Source organism: Taudactylus pleione, unplaced genomic scaffold (assembly GCF_031769625.1).
Source record: "Taudactylus pleione unplaced genomic scaffold, aTauple2 ptg000290l, whole genome shotgun sequence".
NCBI lineage: Eukaryota > Metazoa > Chordata > Amphibia > Anura > Myobatrachidae > Taudactylus > Taudactylus pleione.
The window spans coordinates 1,050,592-1,078,466 of NW_028284692.1; the positions used below are offsets into that span (position 1 = coordinate 1,050,592).

At 43.7% G+C, this 27,875-nt stretch overlaps 1 protein-coding gene across 4 annotated transcripts in view; it reads left to right on the forward strand.

Moving 5' to 3' along the window:
• Positions 1 to 5,795: 5,795 nt before the first annotated feature.
• The window catches only part of RNF157 (ring finger protein 157), a 51,722-nt gene continuing 29,642 nt past the window's right edge, over positions 5,796 to 27,875 (forward strand). For all 4 annotated transcript variants that reach the window (XR_015880220.1, XM_088482507.1, XM_088482509.1 and 1 more), the window contains exons 1-4: positions 5,796 to 5,893; positions 7,271 to 7,423; positions 14,003 to 14,121; positions 27,641 to 27,729. Coding sequence is in view for 3 of the 4 variants with exons in the window: in XM_088482507.1 (XP_088338633.1) it covers positions 7,336 to 7,423; positions 14,003 to 14,121; positions 27,641 to 27,729 (296 nt within the window). In the remaining variant the exon portion in view is untranslated. The remainder of the gene's footprint in view (positions 5,894 to 7,270; positions 7,424 to 14,002; positions 14,122 to 27,640; positions 27,730 to 27,875) is intronic.

Below are 27,875 nucleotides of genomic sequence, written 5' to 3' on the forward strand. Positions count from 1 at the left end.
GTTGCTAGATTATGAAATAGCCAGCAGCAGCGCACATTAGACACTTTACTTAGAATATATAACAAAATTCCACCAGATTTATCAAGATGCCTGAAACTAGATATTAATAATCCAAAAGTGTGTTCTATCACTGATCTAGCGGATATATGTGCCTCATTATACTTATGCTCAGCAGGCAGTGGTGGCAAACCTTGGCACTCCAGCTGCTGTGGGACTACATATCCCAGCATGCCCTGCCACAGTTTTAGCATTCCCTAATAGCAAAACTCTGGCAGTGCATGCTGGGATATGTAGTCCCACAGCCACTGGAGTGCCAAGGTTCGCCACCACTGTCTCAGACAGCAGGAGTCTGTGGAGTGACAACAAACTCGGAATCCAGGAGCAACAGCCATAGCCAGAATCACTTGTAAAAATAAAAATAGACAAAAGTCTCAAACTTAACGTAGAGGTATGAGTTCCTGAGGATAAAGGCATTGTGGCATGAACCAGGATAGCCAGCTACAATACTCATTATTGTTTGCTTTGCATCACACACCACCTGCACATTTATGAAATAGGTGTGGTGCCTATTTATGTTAATATTGGACCTATTCTTGAGTGGTCTTAGCCCAATGTGTGTGCATTCATAGCTCCCAGGATATTAGACATGCCTGCAAGACTTTAGAAAGCTAACCTTAGTTCAAGCCACTGTGACTCCTGGCTAGGAAAGCAGGTATAGGAGAGGGCAGGGGCGGATTGGGAATTTAAAGTGGCCCTAGCAAATTGTCACTATGTGCACGTGCTGAGGGCGCGTGGCCAAAAAGTGGGCATGGTTGGGTGACAAGGGGCGTTGCATTGTATTTGCGAGACTTTCTCCCCCTGTTTTGTCATGCTGAGGGCATGCCCACTGCAATGGGAGCTGAAGGTCATGCCCCCAGTCCATCTCCAGTGAAAAAACAAAGCGAGCATGTGAATGGGTATTTTCTAACCTATATGATTTCTGTACAATGAGGAGCCTGTGAAGAAATTGATCCTTTCTGGACCAGAAGTGTCTTGAGTCGGTATTCACTATTCATGCAGGAGATCACATGGTCTGGAAGCCATCTGTTTCTGTAGGAATAAAGCCAATGTCATCAACATGTAGTGGCTATAAAGTCAATGTTTAACAAAGGAAGAGAGGGGTACCATGAGTTGCTGGAGGACTGGATGGTGAGTATGGAGAGAGACAGGGAGAAGAGGGAAAAACAGGGGCATCGCATCCACGCTGCGGTACATCCCGCCTGTCTTCGGTTACATACCCTGGTTGATTACTATGGTGTGTACCCAGAATATCGCAAAGGACAGCTTTCCCAATAAGAGCTGTCCTTTGCAATGGGACAGAGGGACCTCCGGGTTTAACAAGCAGAAGTCCATCTGCCGTCCTTCTGCGCATGCGAACAGAAGTGATGTTTATGATTTTATGGCCTCCCACATTACAAAAATTATTAAATAAATTTTTTTTAATTAGTAAATTTTTATAAATTTTGCAGCAAAAACATGTTTACCTGGGAAATAGCCCTACCTACCTTGTTAAGAATACTTGAGGTTTGTACTCATCTTCAGGAAGGGTTGAGTACGGTATCCCGCTGGTCGGGTTACCAGTGGTCAGAATACCTACAGCAGGTGCTGGTAAGTGTCCTAACTCTCCCCCTAACCCACCTTTCACACAATTGGGGATACTATTATGTGACCACGCCCCTTTCTTTCAAGGCCATGCCCCTTTTTGCGCCTATGGCACACACTGTCCCTTTATTATCATAGCACCGAGAATGGGGGGGGATTCCACCACGTCTCTAGGACCACTTTAATGACTGCAGCAGCCTAACTCTAAACCTCCTCCTAGTGCCTAACCCTAACCCTCCCCCTAACTCTCTTACTGTCAGGATGCCGGCGGTCAGGATTCTGGATTTCGACTGCTGATTGGATTCAAGCCCCAGTATTCTGAGTGCCAGCATCCTGACCGTCAGGATTGTAACTACATCCCTTCAGGAAAGCTTTCCACAGAACTGCACTATATGAAATGCAGTTAGATAATTACTATGACTTCTGCCAGCAACTTGATCAGGCGCGCACGCAGGGGGGGTTCTGAGTACCTAGAAACCCCCTCTGCTTGCCTGGCCCTCACTGCGCAGATTACAATAAGGCACTCGGCGGCGCTGGGAGTGGACTCAAGCCTGTTTAAATTTGTCCACTGGCGCCGGTCGCGTGAGCCAAAAACAGCTCAAGGCAGGGGCTGTGTGTAGAGGTGCCGGTGAAGGCAGGGTCTGTGTGTAGAGATGCCGGTGAAGGCAGGGGCTGGGTGTAGAGATGCCGGTGAAGGCAGGGGCTGTGTGTAGAGATGCCGGTGAAGGCAGGGGCTGTGTGTATGCAGATCAGATGGTGAGGGGCTGAGTGTACTGTGTATGCAAATAGTGAGGGGCTGTGTGTATATATGGTGAAGGGCTGTGTGTACATATGGTGAGGGGCTGTGTGTGTATATATGGTGAGGGGCTGTTTTACAGATGATGAGGGGCTGATATAGATAAGTATAGATGGTATAGATAAGGGGAACGGAGTTCTGTGACGAGTGCTGAGGGGAGGGGTGACGTGAGGTGAGTGGAGAAGTGAGTGCTGCAGTGAGGTGAGTGGTGTGAGGAAAGTTGAGTGGTCATGTGAGGAGAGGTGTGCTGGTGTGAGAAGTGAGTGCTGTGGGGAGGTGTGAGGAGAGTGCTGCAGTGAGGAGAGGTGTGCTGCTGCAGAGGGAATTGGAGCAGAGAGGGAGGAAAGAAGACTTACAGAAGAAAAGAAGAAGGAAGAGCTGGCCACGGAAGATGAAGAGGCTCCGCTGCCCAGGACAGACCAACAGCAAGAAGCTGAGGACCGGAGTGCTGCAGTGGTGGAAAGGAAAAGACCTAAACGAAGCTCCCCACTGCAGCCTTTCCCAGGACCATGGTAGGCGGCTTCGTCCACCTTCACTTATTTAATCCTCCCTAGACCACCGGGGTTATTAGACACTAAGCCTGTGGGTGCCAGTCAGTCCACAGGTGCTTGTTAAGCGGCAAAGAGCCTGTGCCCTTGGTAAGTGACCCCAGGCATTAGGCCCAGGTCACTGTCCTTATTTTGAAGTGGGGGTATGGAAATATCAGGGGGGTTCAAGATATGGGCCTGCCTAAGCAAAGCCACTGATATTTCCATACCCCCACTTCGACCACTGTGTGTATGTATATATATATATAATATATATATATACACACACACACATACAGTGCTTCACTTTTTCCACATTTTGTTATGTTACAGCCTTATTCCAAAATGGAATAAATTCATTTTTGTCCCCAAAATTCAATACACAATACCCCATAATAACGTGTAAAAAGCTTTTTTGAGATTTTGCAAATTTAATTAAAGAAAGAAACTAAATGTACATAAGTATTCACAACCTTTGCCATGAAGCTCAAAATTGAGCTCATGTGCATCCTGTTTCCGCTGCATCCTTAAGATGTTCCTACAGCTTAATTGGAGTCCACCTGTGGTAAATTCAGTTGATTGGACATGATTTTGAAAGGCATACACCTGTCTATACAAGGTCCCACACTTGACAGTGCATGTCAGAGAACAAACCAAGCATGAAGTCCAAGGAATTGTTTGTAGACCTCCGAGACAGGATTTTCTCGAGGCACAAATCTAGGGAAGGGTACAGTAAAATATCTGCTGCTTTGAAGGTCCCAATGAGCACAGTGGCCTCCATCATCCGTAAATGGAAGAAGTTCAGAACCACCAGGACTCTTCCTAGACTTGACCATCCGTCTAAACTGAGCAATCGGGGGAGAAGGGCCCTAGTCAGGGAGAACCAAGAACCCGAACTCTGTCAGAGCTACAGCATTCCTCTGTGGAGAGAGGAGAACCTTCTAGAAGGACAACCATCTCTGCAGCAATCCACCAATCAGGCCTGTATGGTAGAGTGGCCAGATGGAAGCCACTCCTTTAGTAAAAAGACACATGGCAGCCCACCTGGAGTTTGCCAAAATGCACCTGAAGGACTCTCAGACTATGAGAAACAAAATTCTCTGGTCTGATGAGACAAAGATTAAACTCTTTGGCATGAATGCCAGGCGTTATGTTTGGAGGAAACCAGGCATCGCTCATCACCAGGCCAATACCATCCCTACAGTGAAGCATGGTGGTAGCAGCATCATGCTGTGGGGATGTTTTTCAGCGGCAGGAACTGGGAGACTAGTCAGGATAGAGGGAAAGATGAATGCAGCAATGTACCATACCTCCCAACTGTCCCGCATTTAGCGGGACAGTCCCGTTCTGCTATGCAGAGCAGCGTGTATGCAGAGCTAGAATAGGACAATGACCCTAAGCACACAGCCAAGATATCAAAGGAGTGGCTTCAGGACAACTCTGTGAATGTCCTTGAGTGGCCCAGCCAGAGCCCAGACTTGAATCCGATTGAACATCTCTGGAGAGATCTGAAAATGGATGTGCACCGACGCTTCCCATCCAACCTGATGGAGCTTGAGAGGTGCTGCAAAGAGGAATAGGCGAAACTGCCCAATGATAGGTGTGCAAACTTGTGGCATCATATTCAAAAAGACTTGAGGCTGTAATTGCTGCCAAAGGTGCATCAACAAAGTATTGAGCAAAGGCTGTGAATACTTATGTACATGTGATTTCTTCTTGTTTTTTTTTAATTAAATTTGCAAAAATCTCAAAACTTTTTACACATTGTCATTATGGGTTATTGTTTATTGTGTCTAGAATTTTGAGGACAAAAATGAATTTATTCCATTTTGGAATAAGGCTGTAACATAACAAAATGTGGAAAAAGTGAAGCACTGTGAATACTTTCTGGATGCACTGTGTGTATATGTATAAATGTATATATGTATAAATGTGTATATATATAATATACCCGCAGGTACAGGAGATATTAAGCTCAGGGGGAAGGAGTGGAGGAGGGAAGAGGCGGCAACTCCTAGCGCCGGCCCTGGGTACGGGGTCTATGTGCTAAGCCTTGTGGAGAGAAAGTGGATGAAGATAAAATACCAACCAATCAGCTCCTGTCAGTTATCGGAGACTTTTCTAATGTCTCCTCCTGAAAATGTGAAACTGCGCATCGGATCCGCACAGTGTCTGTTTCCAGAGTCTGATGGAGGCTGCGGAAAAGGGATTGGAAGAACTCCCTCCTGCAAGACTTAATCGTGGTCAAAGGTGCATAGGGATCAAGAAAATAGGGACTGCGATCTGCAGCGCTAATGAGCCTTGCCTTTTGCAGATGTCTGTCAAATCTTGCCATTAGTACATAGCGGGAAAACATTAAATATTGTAGAAACTGTATTTTCTGCATATTTTATTTTTTTAAATGGGCTTGATAAATATGCCCCTTAGGCTTGATACGTCACTCTCCCCCACTTTCGTCAAATAATAAGAACAGAGCTGCATGTTCTCTACAGGACTGCGCTATCTCTATCGTCCACTAGAGGGCGCAGACATTCCCTCGGTGACCTTCCCGCACAGGACTCCGCTGTGTCAGTGTCTTTAGCATGGGCCGCATAGCCTTGAAGGTCTCGGTTTCATGGTGGCTACACAGTCTGCCCCCTGTATGTATGCCAGACTATTCTCTGCCTATGAGTGATTATTACTGAGTCCGCTGTCCGTCTCCTCCCACAGGGTCTCAAACCCTGCCCCTATTCTGGGCTTTAAACACGTGGTTCCCTGGTGAGGGTGAGTGAAGACAGTTGTCATGGGCACAGTAATCCCACCCACTCCATCACCAATGGCGGAGCTCCTGGAGGGGGAGGAGTTTACAGCGCCCGGATGACGTCACTGGCGTGTGCTGCAGCTGCTGCTGCTGCTGCGGGGACCGGTGTCAGGGACTGGACCGGGGCAGGTAACGCGAATCGGGCTCAGCCTGGCAGGGAGCTGGGGGTGGGTGTCCTGGCACATTACTCAGTGTAGGTAGGGTTCCCATGTGTTCCGATTTGCTCAGGACAATTTACCCCTTTTCTATCGGGAATCTTTACATTTCATTGCTGCTTTTTCTGTCACTCAAGATTCCTGGTACACACAGATTACACAGTGATATGGGGATAGGTCCCTGTTACTGTTTAACGCCATTTATTACCTAGAAGCAGGTATGAGATGCATTGTATGGCCTGTGTACATCTTCATATATCGTTCCAGTTGAGGATGTGTGCGCCAATTTTTCTATAAGTATTAAGAGACAGCTATTGTATATTCACCAAATACCTCAGCAGGAGAATACAGTAAAAAAGAATGTATATTATATAGGGTGTTATTTTATAGGGTTGCAGCGTGAGATACCAGTGCGTTTGGGTTACAGCGTGCGGTACCAGTGCGTTTGGGTTACAGCGTGAGATACCAGTGCGTTTGGGTTACAGCGTGAGATACCAGTGCGTTTGGGTTACGGCGTGAGATGCCAGTGCGTTTGGGTTACGGCGTGAGGTGCCAGTGCGCTTGGGTGACGGCGTGAGGTGCCAGTGCGCTTGGGTGACGGCGTGAGGTGCCAGTGCGCTTGGGTGACGGCGTGAGGTGCCAGTGCGTTTGGGTGACGGCGTGAGGTACCAGTGCGTTTGGGTGATGGCGTGAGGTACCAGTGCGTTTGGGTGACGGCGTGAGGTACCAGTGCGTTTGGGTGACGGCGTGAGGTACCAGTGCGTTTGGGTGACGGCGTGAGATACCAGTGCGTTTGTTGTTACAGTGGGTGAGATGCCAGTGGGTGCCTTGTTACAGTATGATTCCCTGATGTTTGTTCTTACAGGACGTGATACCAGTGTGTTTATTGTTGCTGCGCGTGAGATGATATTGCATGCCTTGTCACAGCGTGAGCTACCAATGTGTTTGTTGTCACAGCTGTTAATGCCAGTGTGTGTTGTTGCAGCATGAGGTGCCAGGGTGTTTGTTACAGCGGGTGATGCCAGTGCATTCATTGTTGCAGCATGAGGTGCCGGTGAGTTTGTTGTTATAGCAGGTGATGTCAGTGCATGAGTTGTTGCAGGACGAGGTACTAGTATGTGCTGTTGCAGCGCAAAGTACCAGAGCACTACGGTTGTATTGATAAATACTATGAAAGTAGTTGTAGAGTTACAAGGTATGAGAGTATACCGAAAAAGAACCTAATACTAGTGGGGCTCAGCAGTGTCTGCCAGTTTTAAAAGAGCGTGAAGTTGATATTTTCAGTATAAGTGTGGTGGCATGTGTATCAGTAATATTCACAGGTACCAATCACACTTCCTTGTTATGTTAGTGCTTGACAGGTGAGATGGCAGGTCTGTACTAGTTACTAGCAACTTCCTGTTTATCCCGGTGAGGATGGGGGCACTTACAAGCCGGCAGCACGCAGGAGTTGAAGAGGTGGATATGCTGTCTAATGCCATCTACAGATACCCACCCAAGTCTGGTGAGTGCTGGTGTAGGGATGTGGTGGGGAGTGTATATATATGAGTATGTATATCAGGTCATGCAGTAGCAGACCCTGTATATGGGCCTGATTCAGAGATGTACAGTATTACACAGCTACTGCTTCTTTGTACACAGCGGCTGTGCAATAATATCCTAATGCAACAGAAGGCTACTTCTGTAAATGTATGTCTCCTGCCAGCTTCTGTGGTGCGTTGCTGCGTCCGAGGATGCAGCCATTGGATCACTTACGTGTTCATCGGCCATCTGAGTAACAATCAGGTTATTCAGGATGGCTGTGAGTTTCACACAGCCGGGGCCAGTGAAGCTGCGTCTGAAGATTCAGCATGCCCAGAAAATCCCGTTGCCGCCTCTTCCCCAAACGCCTGCAGCGTGTAATTCATGCGGCTAAGGGGGCACTGCGACCGTCGTTTAAGACACTGATCGGCACATGTGTAGTAAAGTTCCTGGGCATGTGCCAATCAGGTACCATCAGAATTGTACACAAACCATCAGGTTTGCATACAACTCTGATTCAGGCCAAATATAGCTTACAAGGGCACAAAATAAATATTCAGAAGATAATTATCAAATCTTGGAGAGAGCTAAAGTACTAACCAATCAGCTTCTAACTGTCATATTTGACATTTAGAAGCTGATTGGTTGGTACATTCTCTCTCTCTCTACACTTTATAGCTGTAAGATTTGATAAATCTCCACTATTCTGGTGCACCTTACTCTCTGATGTGTGGGGCTAGGGTGCTGATTCAGAGTTATGGTGGGTACACACTACACGATATGCTCCCTGAGCGATATCGTGTAGTGTTGTCCCCGGCAGGCTGTGCTTAATTTCGTTCATGACATTGAGCACAGCCGCTGAACGATATCATTAACGATATCGTTCAGCGCCGGGCTCTCTCCCCCATTCCCTGACATGCAGCAACCTGACGAGACCGTCAGGTTGGCCTGCATGTCAGGCCGATGAACGATGATGACGAACGACCCGCGGGAACGCGCGTCGTCGTCATCGTTCATCTTTTTGGGGTTAAAAATGGACGATAAAGTGGACGACTGAACGATAACGATATCGTTATCGTTCAGTCGTCCACTTTATCGCCCAGTGTGTCCGCACCATAATACTCTATTCCGATGTTTATGCAGCTGAGTGATAATTGGCAATTTGCACATACATCTGAGTCGCACGGCGCATGTGTCAAGGTACATTACCGTAGTTGCTCGCAGCGTATATATTCTTATGGTGTGATTGACAGGGTTTGTTTGTGGGAGGTAACGGGGAGTGGTGGTAAAAAACACAGGCATGATGAGACCAGTCTGCATCTGCGGTCCCGTATGCAGTAAAATTTGCTCTAGCGCTTCAGTACACACAGCCATTCTGTGCGACCATAAGGTAACTCGGAACTGCGATAATCTAATGATCTGCGACCGATGCTGCGTCTTTGTACGCAGATGCTTGTATTTGCAAAGCTGTAGGTGGCCGTCTCAATACATGCGATATTTGTTTATTTTCGCACAGAAGCTGCGTACGGGATTACAGCTGCGATGACATTAGCGTACAATGCTGAATCTGGCCCCATGTTTTGCTTTGCTTCTCAACTGTATCTGTTCTGAAATGCTTATGAAGGCCTTGGTGCTATGTGTGACATGTAGGACATTCTGCGTTCTAAGGGGGCAATTCAATGATCAGCAATGTGTAGCAGCTGCGTACATCTCAAAAATTATTTTGGCTCTGCAACATCGCTCCTTTCACTGCCCACATCTATGGGAGATGCAAGGTAAAAGGAGCGACGTGCTGCTGTTCCCAGCGTTCCGATGGCACATCACAGGCTTTGCTTCTGATTGTGTTACCCCCTAAAATTTTAAAGGTGGCATTAACATTTTGAATACAGTGGTAGAAACTACATCATTAACTCTTAATTGTCCTTTAAAAAAATATATATATATTATATTCTATTCATAATAATTAAGATGTGAAAAAAACAGCAGGTACATGTGGACCAGCCTGAAGTGCTATAATCCTGAAATATGAGTTGACTTTACTAAAATTGCTACTAATCCCGTTCTTAAACATAGATGCAGAAGTTCCCATAAGGGGGGTATCCACTAGACGATAAAGTTGAACGATTGAACGATAATGACAAAATCGTTCGATAATCGTTCAAACATCGTTTGAACATCGTTTGCAAATCGTGCAGTAATTGTTTCTAACGATGTACGATGCGCGCTCCCGCTGGTCGTTTGATCGTCTCCTCCATCGACTGAACATGCAGGTCAATTTCACTTGATTGCTTACAAATCGTTTACACATCGTTTACACATCGTTTACACATCGTTCATGCTGAACGATCAAACGATGAACCACTGTCTGCCCACTATAGCTGAAAGCTCTCAATTACAGATTAAAACAACATAGTTTATTGTTAGATCTTTTGCAAATCGTTTGCAGATCTTTTGCAAATCGTTTGCAAATCTTTTGCAAATCCTTTGCAAATCTTTTGCAAATCCTTTGCAAATTGTTCAGAGTGGAAGATCATATTTCAAGGGAAACTTCAAGGGAAAATCGTTAAGAGGTTGGACAGGGATAAAATCGTCTAGTGGATGCCCCCCAATACCTTGAAAATCTGCAGACATATCGCATATATGGAGGTTTGCTATGCAGCTGATTGAAATAATTTTTCTGTATTGTAAGATCACAACAATCAATAAGAGGAAAACTAGTGCCCTTCAGTGGGAATGCAGACAGGAAGTCTGCTGTGCAGAGGAGAAATAACCCCCTGCCCCTCACCATCACAACTTCATTTATACTACTACCATTCTGTATAAGGCTACAGGTATTTGTGTTTTGTTATTAGGCAAACGGTAGGTTTAGTTGGATTAGTATGTTCATGACATGGCCCATATTTTTTGTGAAGTACTGAAAGTACCCCTCTCTTTTCTCCTAAGGTAATCAGGCTACACTCTTTTCCATACCTGTGTATCCCAAGCCAGCCTCTATGGTGTGTTCTTTACTTATGCAGCAAACTCTAAGCAACAAGCATTGTATCTGGTAGCTTACAAGTGATGTGAGGCCCATATTTCTGATTGCAAAAATCTAGGATATTAGAGAAATGGTCCCTCTCTGTGTGACCTCTCTCACTAGTGCAGGCCTCCAGTATGGAAGTCATTTCCGGCCCAGGAATCATTGTTACTTTATGTTACGGGGCATGTTCTCTTGCTGTATATTTTCAAGCAGGGTAAGACCCACAAGGTTTTGGACTTGTGGAATCACAGGGGATTTGCTAATTGTCATGGTGTGTGCTCGTCTTTATACTGCATCTGGATGCATGTGTTTGTAGCCGTTGCATCAGTCAGTGGTCTGGTGAAGTGTGCAGCACAGAATAGTGGGTATCACAGCAGCTTGTGTCTGCATAGCTTACTGCATCAGCCCTGCAGAGTCTCACACAGGGTTAGGAGTCTCTGCCGCACTGTTGTCATTTAGTTAGTGTCTTGTTTGCCAAGCATGTCATTCCAGATGATGGCACTGCCAGTTCATTTGCTGTTGAATGCACAGTCTCACTAACATGTCAGGCACATAATCTTTTATCTGACCCTGAAAAAGAAATGTTGTTGGCTCAGTCTTACTGCTTCCTCTGATTCATGCATAGGCAATACAATGCCCAGACTGTGCATGATTTCTTACATACAGTGCCTTGCAAAAGTATTCACCCCCTTTGGCTTTTTACCTTTTTTATTACATTAAACCTGTAATTAATTTTTATTTATTTTTTATTCTGAATTTTATGTGATGGATCTGCACAAAATAGTCTAATTTGGTGAAGTGAAATGAGAAAAATATATATAAAAAAAGAATCTTTATAAATAAAATTCTGAAAATTGGCATGTGCATATGTAATCACCCCCTTTGCTATGAAGCCCCTCAAAAGTTCTGGTGCAACCAATTACCTTCAGAAGTCACATAATTAGTGAAATGAAGTCCACCTGTGTGAAATCTAAGTGTCTCATTATCTGTCAGTATAAACACACCTTTTCTGAAAGGCCCCAGAGGCTGCAACACCACTAATGCTGGCCATACACGCTACAATTATCGGGACGATCCGCCCGATATCGGCAGATCGCCGCGATAATTGTAGCGTGTGGGGGGGGCGACCGAGGGTTAAATATTGCTCGGTTGGGCATGCTGGATTGTCCAGCATGCCCATCCGATGCGATATTTAGCGGGTAAACTGTCGGCCGCATCGGGCAGTGTATGCCCAGCGCAGCCGACAGACAGACATTTCCTGTGTTCCTTCCTACGGAAGGAACAGGGAAATGTCTCCGCCCACGGGGGCGGAGAGCGGATGTCGGGCTATACACTGTGAGATTTCTCTCACAGTGTATGCCGGCGACTTCTGCGGCTGGCAGGCTGCCAGATAAATGACAGACATTTTATCTGGTAGTGTATGCCCAGCATAAGCAAGAGGAATCCCACCATGAAGACCAAGGAGCTCTCCAAGCAAGTCAGGGACAAAGTTGTTGAGATGTACAATTCTGTGTTGGGTTATAAAAAAAAATATCCAAATCTTGATGATCCACGGAGCACCATCAAACCCATCATCATCAAATGGAAAGAACATGGTACCACAAAAAACCTGCCAAGAGAGGGCCGCCCACCAAAACTCAGAGATCGGGCAAGGAGGGCATTAATCAGAGAGGCAGCACAGAGACCAAAGGTAACCCTGAAGGAGCTGCAGAGTTCCACAGCAGAGACTGGTGTATCTGTGCATGTGACCACAATAAGCCGTACACTCCATAGAGCTGGGCTTTATGGAAGAGTGGCCAGAAAAAAGCCATTACTGAGTGATAAAAATAAGAAGACCCGATTTGAGTTTGCCAAAAGGCATGCGGGTGATTCCCCAAATGTATGGCGTAAGGTGCTCTGGTCAGATGAGACTAAAATTTAACTTTTCGGCCAACAAGGAAAACTGTCTGACACAAACCCAACACATCCCATCACCCCAATAACACCATCCCCACAGTGAAACATGGTGGTGGCAGCATTATGCTGTGGGAATGTTTTTCAGCAGCAGGGACTGGGAAACTGATTTGAGTCAAGGGATATTCTTAAGCAAAACCTGTTTGTCTGCATGTGATTTTGAGACTGGGACGGAGGTTCACCTTCCAGCAGGACAATGACCCGAAGCATACTGCTAAAGCAACACTCGAGTGGTTTAAGGAGAAACATTTAAATGTGTTGGAATGGCCTAGTCAAAGCCCAGATCGCAATCCAATTGAGAATCTGTGGTCAGACTTAAAGATTGCTGTTCACAAGCGGAAACCATCCAACATGAAGGAGCTGGAGTAGTTTTGCCTTGAGGAATGGGCAAAAATCCCAGGGGCAAGATGTGGCAAGCTCATAGAGACTTATCCAAAGCGACTTGCAGCTGTAATTGCCGCAAAAGGTGGCTCTACAAAGTACTGACTTTAGGGGGGTGAATTATGCACGCTGAAGTTTTCTGTTATGTTGTCCAAAATGTTGCTTGATTCACAATATAAAAAAAACACAACTTCACAGTTGTAGGCATGTTCTGTGAGTGAAATGATGCACACCTTAAAACAATCCATTTTAATTCCAGGTTGTGAGGCAACAAAACATGAAAAATGCAAAGGGGGGTGAATACTTCTGCAAGGCACTGTATACCGTGGTCCACTTACTGTATTTTAGTACATACTCGGACAATGCTGAACTTCTATGTAATATAGATGACATGATTGAAAATAATGACAGCAGCCTGAGACTGTGAAGAGTTCCTGCTAAGTGTGACCTTGTGACAGACTATGCATAGTGAGTTTACTATTTCTATTCAAAGTGAGTAATTTCTATAAAGATTACAATCGCCACCGATTATTTTACAGGAGTGTGGTTGTTTCCCTACTTCCTCTACTAGGCCGTATCCTTCAGCGCACCGCTACCTCTGCTATTAAATAATGCAGGTGATCCAGGAAGCAGTCTGCATGAATAATACATGGGGCAGAAGAAGGCCTTTGAGTTAAATTGTTTTGTGACTGTGTTTAACCCTTTTCAGATCAAAACCTTTTCTGGTACAACATTTGTGTGATTCAGGGTGTGTTTTCCTTCTGTGAACATTTCAGTGTAACAATAATGTGTTCTTTCTGGGCTTGAACACTTCTATTAGTGAAATAGTTCAAATGATGGCTAATGTTCTAAAGGTTAGATACCTGACAGGCCTTCCAGTCTGGATTATTCATGAGAAGTTTCTGTCAACTTTTCAGTTTCCAGAATAACTATTCTTATTCTTATTTAATGACAAATCCCTGTATATTCTGATTTGCAGAAGAATCTTCCAAAATATCTTTCGGTGGACTGACGTGACTCTTTATTATATTATCCCACATTTTTACCATCTTTCTCCTTGTATTTCACTTTTCTGTCAAAACGCATTTAGGAATGATCTAGCAGGTCTCTCGTCCATGTATATTTATGGTGATTTCACTCTTGTTTGCCAGTGCTGTGATCCTCAGGCTGTTTCCTGTCTAATTTCCACAACTTTCCCTTCTCTCCCAGGTAGTTACTTTGCTAGCCATTTTATTATGGGTGGGGAGAAGTTTGAGTCCAGCCACCCTGAAGGTTACCTGTTTGGAGAGAACAGTGACCTGAACTTTCTTGGAAGCCGTCCTGTCACGGTATGTATGTAGCTGTTGGTTTTGTCCTCTGGAAACTTTCCTAATCTTAATCCTGGTTAAAATAATAAAGAAGGGCTGGATTATTATATGACATGTTGATTAAGTTATTTTATTTTAAGACTAAATCCACCCAAAACTGAAAAATCTGAGCGTAATATCCCAAGTTATTCCCCATCCCTGCCTGTGTTATACAGACCTGGTCATCAGGAGCAAATACTGCAATCAGACATTGACTCTTTGATCCGTCCAGCATGGTATTTTTTCTCTGACAGGCGGCATACTGTACACTGACACCACTCTGCCTGCAAAGGTGAGGGCTGGATTTTTCTGAACCTCCTAAATGCTGGGTCCTAAGTAATTTTGGCAATGGGTATAATTTGATATTGCACCCAGTTATTGTTTTTAATCTGTCCATCAGTTTGTTTGTGCATAAGATTGCTCTAATTGTTCTCTATCCATATGCCAGCATATCTGCTAATACCTCCACCCACTATGCATGCATGAAACTGTGCCCCCTCCTTCCTGTGCCAGCTTATGTGTCGGGGGCACACCAAGGTACCACCTCCTTCTCTATGCACAAATGGATCACAATGCTCACACGTGTATGGGTAATCCTGCACACATGTAGCATTAGCTGTCCCTGCTGAAGGCCCAGAGGTGCTGTAACCCTGTTTGACTCTACCCTTCAGTTCTTCATTCATTATGTGACTACAATGTGTACTTTCATGTATGCGATTCAAGGATTAGATCTAAAAAGCAATCTGCTTATCTTTCATATGTGCTTAACCCCTACTTTCTTTATTACAATAATTAGTCCATACTGACTGAAAAGTCATTAGTGCATATTATTAACCCATTCATGGCATGTAACTCATTGTAAAACTTAATGAATTATGCTGCTTTTGTAAGGCTTTAATTTTGGGGTTGTCAGTAGAAAACAAACAAACAAACTGTTTAGATGCACACCATATTAAGAGTGGTATCCAATCAGCCCCGAACATTGTTCAGGCACTAATTGATCCCCGCGATCGGTGAAAAACAGGGATTTTTCGCTAATTATCCCCGATTTTCGACTATTTTTTTTTTTTTTTCATCCTATCCTATTATTTTGGTCGAAATAATAGGATAGCTCTCACGAAAACACATAGGTGCCATGATAAGCTCACGGACCTATGTGTTTTCAACGTTTTTTCAGGTGCAAAAACCCGATAAGTGCCGTCGTCAGGCGGACTTCACGGCTAATTGGATAGCCCCGGGCGAGGTAATTAGCCTAAAGGCGGGTATCCACTTATAGATATACAAACGAGAGCTAGATTACGACATTGCTGTCATGTGCTCGTTTGTATATCTAGTGATGTGCCTAGACTGAACGTTCACTCATTCAGTCCAGGCACATCCCTCATCCCCGCACGCGATGAACCTGACGAGATCGTCAAGTTGACCAGCATGTACGGGCGATGTCTGAAGCGACCAGCGGGCACGCGCATCGCTGGTCGCTTCCGACCAAAACATGCTCGATGCATTCACGATTTGCGAGCGATTGCATGATAACTACATCGTTATCGTGCAATCGCTTGGTTAAATCGCTAAGTGGATACCCCCTTTACTCTAAGTTTATATTTCTACTCTTCCCTTTATCAACAGAGTGCTAATTTCTTTATTATAATGGCATCCATCCAATATGTGTGGAACAGCAGTGGTAATTCCTCACTGTCTTGTTTGCCTCCTGTCTTTATCCCTCTTGTGTCAGCTTTTCTGTAATGCAGAGTTATCATCAAACTGCTGTGTTTTCTTGCAAATACATATTATGACATATTTTTAACATAATTTTTTTGGCTCCTATCATCCTGTCCCATAGTTTTAGGGGGCGATTCAATTGTTCTCTCCAGCGGCTATCAGTGCTGGGTGCCCAACGGAGCGATTCAATTGTTGCTTGGTTCAGTCATGAACAGGCGCTGATATTTCTCCCACTCCTCCTGAGGAGGCGAGCAGAAAAGTGCCAAAACCTAACCAGAACTTTAGACACTTTATATGGCTATACCTGGGCTAATTGGGCGCAACAAGCATAATAATTAATGGCCATCAAAAACAATTGAATTGCAACATTGGGTGCCCATTAACATCCGCGCCTTTAAAAAGCAATTGAATCTGCCCCTAAGTGTCTGTCAGTTAATAGGTATTTGCATTGGATTAGTAATTTGTCCAGTGTTTTGGGGATCCAGCTATAGTCTGATATATTCACGAAGCAAAGTTCACCTGGCTTTATACTGCATGTGAGTACCGCTTTACATTTTCAGCTGCAACCAACGAGCAGCAGCTTCTTTGTAAATATAACCCTCAGTGTTTATGGGTTTTTGTAGACCTACACATGGATCTTGGCTTACTGGCAGTCTATTAATTGTGTTAAGGGGCAGGCTTCTTGATGCTGGAGGTTGTGTTGAGGCTAATCCATATGTAGTTCATATTGATATTATGTAGATTGTAAAGGTATTTCTGGACATAGTGTTGTGTGATTAGTGGGAAGAAGTAACATTGAAATCTCTTTTGTCTTTGAAGGGATGTGCATTCCTAAATATGACAGGGTATCATGTTTTCTCTTTAGGGGGGGTATTCAAATGTTTTAGTGCGCCCTGAACGCCCTTTCACTTTAGACGGGGCGATAGTCAATTGTTTGTTTCAGCTCTGGGCGGCCATTACTTTTCCTGCTGGTCACGCCCAAACAGACTGGGTTTAGTTTTGCAAAATGGTTAAACCCATCTAAACTGTTGGACGCTACAAGGAAAATGTCAGAAAAGCATCATTCTTGCACGTTTATGCTCACAACCTCAGAAGGGGCGAGCAGAAATAATTGGCACCCAAACTGAGCTGGAATTGAATTGCTCCATCAGACGCAGGACGCCCAAAAGACAATTTAATTCCTCCCCTAGAAATTACTTTATTCCTATCTAATATTCTTAAGAGCAATACTCTTCATACTGGCTTACACCCCCTACAATCTATTTTGAGTGCAGTGGCTAAAGAAGACTGATCTTCATAACTGTGTCAGTCCCTGTATTTGACCAAATTCATTATAAAATAAGTTTATTTAGATATAATGCTGTCAACCAAACCACCAACATACATCTCTTTTCCCAGCTGACCCCTCTGCTCTGCACAAGATCTGCGTTTCTCATCTACACTCCCAATCAGAGTTACAGGACTTTTTGGGGGGCTGTACCCACTCTGTGGTGCCCTCCTACACACTAGACTGTCTTCTAGCATCCAAACTTTGAAGTGTTCATTTTAATCATGATTCATAAGTATTTATTTTGTAAAAGGAAGCCTTATTGTATTCGTATTGACATTTGTGAAGGAATAACAATGATATCTCTGGAATGGTCATAAATAATAAGACGTCATCTGAAAGAGTTTGTGAAGTTTCTGCTATTTCTACTCCTTTTAAAATTGGGTGTGGGTCTGCTTTTCTATGTTAAAGGTTATGTGATGATTAATGCGGACAGGGGAATTCCTTGTCTGGTTTCATTAGATGTTGAATTTGTCTGATGGAAATCCATTGCTTACACTTCCAGCTGAGGGAGCAGCACATAGTGTCGGGGTTGTTCGGGTAGCTGATCCAAGAATGTCATACTCTTCTGGTGCTTGTTGTACAATAACAGATTCGGCTTAGGGTGTACTCTAGTAGGTTGGTATGATGGGACTTATTCTGTTTGCAACTAGTCTGGCATATATTTTAAAGTTAGTATGTAATTGAGCACTTTGTCATTTTTCCAGTCCTCTGGACCATAACCTGACTAGGCTATTGTAACTTTTGGACTTCCCTCTCCGTTTGTATAACTTCATAGCAATTGGTATCAAGTCTGTAACCTTCCTTGGTTTTCTTTGTGTATATTAAGCTGGGTACACATTAGCCGATATGTAGGCAATATGTTGTCCGATCCAGCGGATTGGGCCAACACCTAAACATCGGCCAGTGTATAGTATATGCACTACTGACGACCAAGCACGCTCCCGTTTGGTCGTCGGATCGGCCGTACATGCAGCTCAATCTGACAATGCGACTGACGTCCCATGCAGCAGGATGCGGCTGGTGCCGACATATCGGCTGGTCGGGCACCAGATCATGTAATGTGTCCGGCCACCCGATATCTCGGCCCGTCAGCGGTACGGTCGTCCGTCGCATCACTGGGTACACACACCATTAAATGTGTACCCAGCTTTAGGTAAAGGACATTAATTTAGAAAGATCTTTCGTTTTCTTGGTGTGTCACTTTAGTTTTTGCTAGGCTGCCAACTCAATCTTCATTTTGGCATCTGAGAATTCCAGATTCTGCTGTCCTCCTTGTCTATGGAGGTCACGATATGTCTCAACTGGATGGTTCTTGATGTTGGAAAGGCTGTGTAGTTACTTATCCTGCTTTATTATGTGTACACAACTGTAGAATTTGTGGGTTGTTGAGTTTGTGATGAGAACTTGATCTCCAGGTTTTTGAGCAGGAGTTAGATGATTGTATTGTTTTGAAGTGTGTGTGTGTGTGTGCTTATATATTTAGACAGGTAACTGCTGTTTACTATTGATCATAACAAAAAAAAAAAGTGCTGCTTTTTTAAATCTTGAATGCTGCAGAACATATAGGTCATTATTTCTCATGGGTTAACCCGCACTGCCAGTACAGTAGATTGGTAAAAGCACAATGCATCAAAATTGCATAGAAACCCTGTTGAAAACTAATTTGCTTTGTTGATGTATTTTTATGTATTAAGCCATATACCTAGTAGTGAGTGAGCCCTTGTTATTGATGGCAAAATTCTAAATAATAAACAGTTGGCTGTTTTTGCAGTAAGCTGGAACAATATTGTTGCCATATTTTCTACATGTTGCAAATCATCCCATTGGGCAATCAGAATGAGTAAAAAATTGATATAGGTTAAGCACAAGTAAATAGAAGAAACATGCAAAAAATGTAATGTAATAGCACGTGTACGATAATTGGGATGGATGGGATAGAATATTTTTGCATGATTTGCATTAAAAACACAACTCAGACACGGTAAATGTAATGGCCTGCGACTTGCAGGCATCGATGAGTTCCCGGCAAGGCTGTCCAATGTTTTAAAGGGGCAATCATTTAAAAGTCAAAACCAAGCTGTTTTGCCTTTTAGATGATTTGCCCATTTAAAACATTGTGCAGCCTTGCAGGGAAATCGCCGATATCTGCAAGTCGTTGACCATTACATTTACCGCACAGTCTCTAACTTTCAATGGGCGGCAGACCTATTGGTGGTTACAGGCTGCCTCTTGCTCTGGTTACTGCCTTTTTACAAATTGTATTGATACTGAAACTGAAATCTCCAGTTTACAAGTAGACCGGCTAGGCTATGTATACACTGGCATTAACATTCTGCATTTCTAAGCCAATTTAAGTACATGTAAACATATGTGAAAGTACATATTTGCATTTTATATGCAATAAAAGCTCAATGGTCTGATGCGCATCAACACAGTTGCTATTTTGCATTCATCTCATTGCATGCTAACATATGCATTTGCAAGTGCATTCTGTCCAGACTTTATAAATGCAAAGCATTTTTAATGCATATGTTTGCATTTTAGCATGCAATTAAATAATGCATGGCCAGCGCCTAGTTGGTTCTAGTGGCCTCAGAATCATCTGTAATATATGTATAGATTTGTACCCTGGTCAGCAGAAAAGTAAACTGTAATGTGCAAATGTAATTAAGTGGACACTCCCCATCATAAAATCCTGTTCCTATTTGATTTATGGCCAAACTACATTGTAGGCTGTGTGCTTGTAAATGTAGCTCACAACAAAGTATTTATTATTTTTAATGGTGTTGCTATTTTCATATGGGCAGCATTTTATCTTACATTTTGTTCTGATTCTGCCATTACATTTATGTATATTCTGTTTTACTGTCCGCATAGTGGTGTCTCTACAGCTTAGTATACAGTATACTCGTATCTCTTATGTGGTCTGTGGTTTCTAGTTAAAGGTCTGTAAATCACTGGGGGATTGTTTTGTAACATCTTCCATCTACAGTACTATGGAAAACGCAACCTTTCTTATAAAAAGTTATATTATATTTTGGGCTGTGCATTAGGGTAATGTTTATTTAGAAATTAAGTGATTTTGTCAAAACCATTATAAAGTTAAGTACATATGTTATGCCAGTGGTTCTCAAACTGTCCTCAGGACCTCACACAGGTCACGTTTTCCATCTCACCCAGCAGGTGCACAGGTGCATTCATTACTCACTGACACATTTTAAAAGCTATACAGGTGGAGCTAATTATTTCACTTGTGATTCTGTGAGGAGACCTGGAAAACATGCACTGTTTGGGGGTCCTGAGGACCGAGTTTAAGAACCTATGTGTTAGACTAATCATGGAAATAGTGTTGATGATTATCTTAATCCTACTCAAGTGTATTTATATATTTGTCTGGGTCAGTACTTGTCCTGCTTATTCCCGGAGAAATCCTAAAAAAACCTGACCTGTTTGGGTACTTGGGGACCACAGTGGAGAAACAGTTTTTTAGTGGTATGCATACCCTTTTTTTTTTTTTTTGCTCTGCCTGGGACTGGTGTGGACACTCTCTCTTTAGTTGCTCTGCCCTGGACTAGTGTGTGTACACCCTCTAGTTGTTCTGCCTGTGAATGGTGTGCACACCCTCTAGTTGTTCTGCCTGTGAATGGTGTGCGCACCCTCTAGTTGTTCTGCCTGTGAATGGTGTGCGCACCCTCTAGTTGCTCTGCCTGTGAATGGTGTGCGCACCCTCTAGTTGTTCTGCCTGTGAATGGTGTGCGCACCCTCTAGTTGTTCTGCCTGTGACTGGTGTGCACACCCTCTAGTTGTTCTGCCTGTGAATGGTGTGCACACCCTCTAGTTGTTCTGCCTGTGACTGGTGGGCACACCCTCTAGTTGTTCTGCCTGTGACTGGTGGGCACACCCTCTAGTTGTTCTGCCTGTGACTGGTGGGCACACCCTCTAGTTGTTCTGCCTGTGACTGGTGGGCACACCCTCTAGTTGTTCTGCCTGTGACTGGTGGGCACACCCTCTAGTTGTTCTGCCTGTGACTGGTGGGCACACCCTCTAGTTGTTCTGCCTGTGACTGGTGGGCACACCCTCTAGTTGTTCTGCCTGTGAATGGTGGGCACACCCTCTAGTTGTTCTGCCTGTGAATGGTGTGCACACCCTCTAGTTGTCTTACAGCCACTTGGAGCTTCCTGTGTTGCACTCATGGGCAGCATATTTTATGCTCTCATCATCCTGGAGGCAATCACTGGTAGGTAATGAAGTGATCTTCATCCCCTGATAACATAATCTGCTTTCCCAAACCGCAACACTCATCCTTCCAAATCTATACATGCCTTTTTGAAAAGCCACAAGGACTGGACATCTAGAAAGCTACTAGAGATCCAGCCTCTTTTAATACCTAACAGTAGGACAATATGGACAATACACAACTTACTTGGGCCACTAGTAAACCTTCTCTGTTGTTCCTGGTGGTAGGCTGATATTAGAGAGAGAGAGAGAGAGAGAAAACATGGCGGAGGACAGTGCTTCACTACTTCCTTCCTTACAATACTTAACCTCCCCCAATACCTACACTTGTTTCACTGGTATCGCTGTGTAGCTGAACAGCCTATTTGTCCATCCTAAACCTACATTATCATTTTGTCTGTGTACTTAGGTTCATTTGTGGGTTTTAGTCTCCAGTGACTGTTTTCATTTTTGAGGTCAGGTTTGTCTTAATTTTTCACCATGCCCCTCCTCAGACTGCAGTAACCTTCAGGGCAGTACATGTAACCGCACATGTCTCTGATTTAGGGCGACACATCAAATAATCCGTGAAACTATGCGCTCTAGTAGTTGTATTCCTCTCCAAGCTTGTGCTTTGTAGCTTTATCTGTAATAACGGTCCTGAACAGGCACTGGAATACCTGGTTGGGTGACGATTCATCCTTTAGTGGAGCAGTTAGAATGTTTCAGGGCTGTAAGTTATCCAGAGAATGACAATCCACATGATTCATTTGTAATTTAATTCCCTTTGTGCATCTACTCTGTATATGGCAGTTTTTCTGCTTGTCGAAGCAATAATCACTGATGAGTAAAGTGATGTGTCTTAGCATTTCAGAGAGAAATTAGCCCCAGGTCCCAGCCCTTTGGCAGTGACAAGGTTAAGCACATATTACCAAGGGTAAGATGCCTACACTGGTGACAGCACGCTGGAAAGATGGGGGGAGGGATTATGCAGTGTGCAGGAAAAGACAGAAGGAGAGTAAATATAGCTGCGTCCAGGACCCCTCCTCACTATGGGCCTGATTCAGAGCCGGACGCAATTAGCGCTCACTTGTCCAGAAAATAGGGATGGCTATTCAAATGAACCGTTCGCTCTTTGCGGTCTGTTCACGCCTCTAGGTCTGAACGAGCGAACAAAACATGCGAACGTAATTTTGAAAAAACGCCCCCTGGCCGCTCGCATCCTACGTCATGTCCGCTATTTATTAGATTAATCGAGTACATCGACCAGCGTATGAACTGCTCGCTATTCTTGTGGTTGGTTTTTGCTACCACAATTTTGCGAGCAGTTCTGGCTATAAAATAACCCAGTGACGTGGTCAATGACGCTGCTGTATTAATTATGCACACCCATAAAATGCCCGTTTTGACCTTTTTAAGCACGCCTGCGTTCGGATCTCCACTCCCCGTTTTCAAGCACCTTCCCATGTTACCACCCACATACGCCTCATTCTGTCACTCAAAATAGCAGGCATTCGCTATTTAGCGAACAAACTATTTTCGGCCGCACTGACTGGTTCGCGCATGCGTATTACGATCCGTACGCATGCGCAGTTGGGCAAACAACGCTCGGAGCGAACGAGCGGCCGCTTACGAGCGGCTCTGAATCAGGCCCTATTTCCCTTCTGCCCTCATAGACAGGGAAAACTGCTTCATGGCAAGAAGATGGGTACAGAAGTCCCGACGGTATCTGAGTCAATTGAGCAAATTCCAAACCCAGCTCCTTCAACCATTAACACTTCAACTAGCACTCCGTTTTAAGAATATAGGGCCTGATTCAGACTCGGTCGCAAGCGCTGAGCGCTCGCAACCGGGTCGGTGGTGGCCCAGAGTGCATGCGCATGACTGAGCCAGCTCCGTCGTGCGCATGCACGAGACCCGGATAGCGACGGGCAATCCGTCGCTCCGGGTCTCGTACCAAAGGGGGCGACCTGTCGATGTTGAGTGACAGCACGCCCCCTTTGGTGGGCGGGCCAGGGGGTAGCTGCCCAGACGGAGGCGTTCCCATGAGAACGCCTACCGTCTGGGGGCGACCCCACTGACATCACACGTGATGTCAGTGGGAGAGCTTTCGGCTCTGTTTGAGCCGAAAGCTCTCTGGGGCTTGCGGCCACGAGACCCTACCACAAGGGTCTCGTCTCAAGCCCGATGGTCGCAATGGTCTTGACCATCTTCCTGGCCGCTCGCTATAGCTGTGGGTGGTCACCCACAGCTATGCGAGCGACCAGGAGGCCGTTCTAAAAAAAATAAATAAAAAAAAATAAAGACCGGCCCTGATTCAGAGCGAGCGCTCTGTCAGAGCGACCGTCTCTGAATCAGGGCCACTGTACCCACAAATAATTTGGTTTTCTGTTGAACATCATTTTGATTATTTAATTTAAATGTCTACAGTAATACGATGGAATAGAGTAAGATGTAGTAAACAAATTATGTAAAAGAAATGAAGAGCAGGAGTGAAAAGTACAGGGGGATTTTTCTTTTTATTATGGGATTATATTAAATGCTACTATTTTCTTGTTACCCGTACGTTTATTGCCTTTAGAAACCCTTGCTTGATAATCCCTGCACATACCCACATGGTGTACAGATGGCATAAATAATGCCAAACAGAAGGTTTAAGATTTTATATGTGATACACCAAATCATTTGTCTCCTTCTGTAATGGGCATCCTATTATGTAGTTGCTATATAAATAATGTAACTAATAAGTAATCTGTAGTGTTACTGTGATCACTAATGCTTGAAGACTGCATTACAAATTGGATGATTTTTTTTTAATAGGCTTAAGGTGCCCATACACCTACACGATTTCGGGCCGATTGCCCGATTTTCAATGAGTCATAAGATGGATCTTGTGAAAATCGTGTATTATTGTAGTAAGATAAGATTCGATGCGCGCTCACGCAGCTCCTATAATCGGATCTTATGATCAAATGTGCAGCCCATATGTTCCATCGTATCGTGTGCAGATCGTGCCGTTTATTTTGTTCATGCGATCCATCGTGCAGCAATTAAAGTCATTTCAATTACTGTTTTTTTTTATAAGCCTGTGTGACACAGGAGCAATCATACGACAGATCCTGTGCTAAAGAAAAACAACAAACATGCTGCCGGGACTGCCAGGGAGCATCGGGGAGTCTAAGGGAAATCGTATGATGAATCGGATCTTACCAGAAAAAAACATATAGGAATTGCGCTGCTGGTCACTGTTTAATAAATTATTCCATATGGAATATCAAGGTATTATAATATCAATAAAAAAACACATAATAAAACAGAAAATTAATAAATAATGTGGAAATATAGAAATCTACACGTGTAGAATATTAGGAGACAAATATGAAACAAAATAAACATACACAGAATAAAAGATATATAATGTTTCAAAATGTAACCATGGTTAAATAACAATGTATAATCTCTAAAAAAAAATCAGCTGATAGTTAAAAAATGGACAGTTACTCTGTTCAGACAGATTGTAGGCCTCCTTGACAAGGTAAAGTCTGTGGCAGGTTTAAATGTATTCCCTATATAGGGCAAATGGCTCAATTAAGCACACTGGATAGTCCCGCTAGTATAGGCATCAACTGGTATAAATGCATTCACGGTTGGATACCGGATCACCCGGTTGCTCTCTGCTATTACTGCCGTTGTCTTGGACTTCGCTTGTATTGTGGAAACGAGCGGAGCACCTGGATCCCGCTGTGAGGCTCTACACCTCTTTGTTGCTGCAATTAGGCTGCACACTCGTCCATACCGGACCACTACTGCACTCCTATACAGCCGCAGTGCTATCCTGATCCCCGTTCAGCTCCGAGGACGCTCGGTTGGAACCGGTGCCCATTTGTGCACAGACATTGGATATTCTATGCGCTTATCAACAGCGCACATTCACCAGTTCACAGCGAACATCGGGGACTGACGGTCACACCGTGTTTTCAGGACTTGTCTACCAACCGTGAGTGCATTTATACCAGTTGATGCCTATACTAGCGGGACTATCCAGTGTGCTTAATTGAGCCATTTGCCCTATATAGGGAATACATTTAAACCTGCCACAGACTTTTGCCTTGTCAAGGAGGCCTACTATCTGTCTGAACAGAGTAATGGAGCATACACACTGTCAGATTTGTCAGATGAACGATTTGAACGATTTTTGACTGCATTAAAATGAATGGAATCGTCCGAGTTTGACTGCAAACACATCAGATGTCAGATATCGTTATCTGACAAACGGGAACGCGCATCGTTCATCGTTCAGGCATGTCAGATTTTCCTTCAGATATGAACGACTGAATGATATTTAAATCGATATCGTTCAGATCTGAAGGAAAAATCTGACCGTGTGTATGCACCATAACTGTCCACTTTTTAACTATCAGCTGATTTTTTTTTTTTTTTTTTTAGAGATGATACATTGTTATTTAACCATGGTTACATTTTGAAACATTATATCTTTTTTTTTCTGTGTATGTTTATTTTGTTTCATATTTGTCTCCTAATATTCTACACGTGTAGATTTCTGTATTTCGATTTTTTTTTTTTTTTTTCTGTTTTATTATATGTGTTTTTTATTGATATTATAATACCTTGATATTCCATATGGAGTCATTTATTAAACAGTGATCAATTCTACCCCAGCAGCGCAATTCCTATATATTTTTTTCTGGTTTATCTTTATCTGGAACCCTCACAGTAGGTTCTTTTTAGGATCATACATATCACGTGTGTCTATTTATTATAATCGGGACTTCTTTTGAAAGCGCCCTGTGTCCTATCTTTGTGAATCTGATCTTATGCTGGTCGTGTAGGTGTATGGCCAGCATTATTCTCACAGATCTTAACACTGCATTCTTACATTTTAGTAGCATGCCCTTTCCTCATGCCTTAACCCACGCTACCAGTACAATTGATTATACTGGTCAAAGTACAAAGCATTTCAAGCATATGGGGAAAAGTGTTCAAAGGTTTCTAAACTCCATCTAAAGCACCTGTTTTGAATTGATTTACCCATTTGTTGCATCTTAGTCGCAACGCGATACAAACAAAACTGGTTCACCAGACTGCTCAGATGAATTTGCTATGCGACACCTATATCTATATATGATTGTGTCTGAATCTGTATACGAAGTGCAACAATGCAACAGCCGTGGCTTTTTTTTTTCACACCAAGTTCCGTTGTACATATTCAGACTGTCACACACAGATAAACAAGTGTCGCATATCAGTGCAGGTTTGTGAAACGTTGCGACTAAGCAGCACATTTCAGCGAAAAAATGCAAAAAAGACACTGTACTGCTCAGCACAGCTCACTCTCACCAGGCTTCTGGCAGCGCATGGTGTATTGAGGCTAGGTAATAGAGGACACCTCTGTATATGATACATTATACGCTGCCTGCAGAGGTGCCACAGACCTAAGCAGGAAAGGCACAGCCATGACAAAGTGTAGAGATGTGGTGTGACGTGTTTGTAGCAAAGGTGAAAGTCTAATCTAGTAATCTATTTGTACACAGTATTATAATGATACCAGTGTATGGATATTGTTATTTATAACTGTCTGTCACATGTTCCATATAAAATATAATTTAACTACAAATTATCTGAATTAATATATTTTGTTTATCCCTTTACAAATCAAATGGAAATCCTCTTTATTGCAAAAGTGGAAAGGGAAATCTAAAGTAATAAGAATAATCGGCTATGATTCCATTTAATAGAGCAGCAACCGTAAATGAATTACTGTCAGTGGGAGTGGTCAAATGCAATTAGCCAACCAGGAGCAGCTAGCTAGCGCTGCCAGTCCTCCTCATTGCATCTTGTTATAATCGTCCCTCCAGGACCTGACCTGACCGGCGTGTATGTGTGAGCCATACTAGCCTACTGCTTATGTGTACTTTATAAGTTTGATGTCCTTTTTGTATCACTTTATTCATTCTGTGCCAATACCTTTTACGTGTGAATGCAAATACCAAATGACACACAAACTATTTTAAACCTTATGGTAAATACCTCAAAGTAATTTCTTAAAAAATGAGTTTAGTGTTGCATAGCACATGTTGCATGCATGCCGAAGGACAAAAGCCATTTCTGTTGTTTTTGACTACATAACTAGATAAACAGAGGTGTTACAAAATGTGTTTGCTATATTTGATTGTTGGCTGTTGAGGTTTTTCAGGCATTTTCTGTGTTGATTTCTAGTTCCCGTATGCCGCACCTTCCCCGCAGGAGCCTGTGAAAACTCTGCGCAGTTTGATCAACATCCGCAAAGACACACTGCGTTTAGTCAGGTGACTAACAAATCATTTCTTACCAACTATATGCAAGTAAGGGGGCAATGGGGGATGGGTGGGGGTTTACAGGTGCCCAGAGTCTCCCCTTTATTGATTAAAATATGAAGAGAAGCTGTTGCACTGCCATTTAATACATTGTTTTA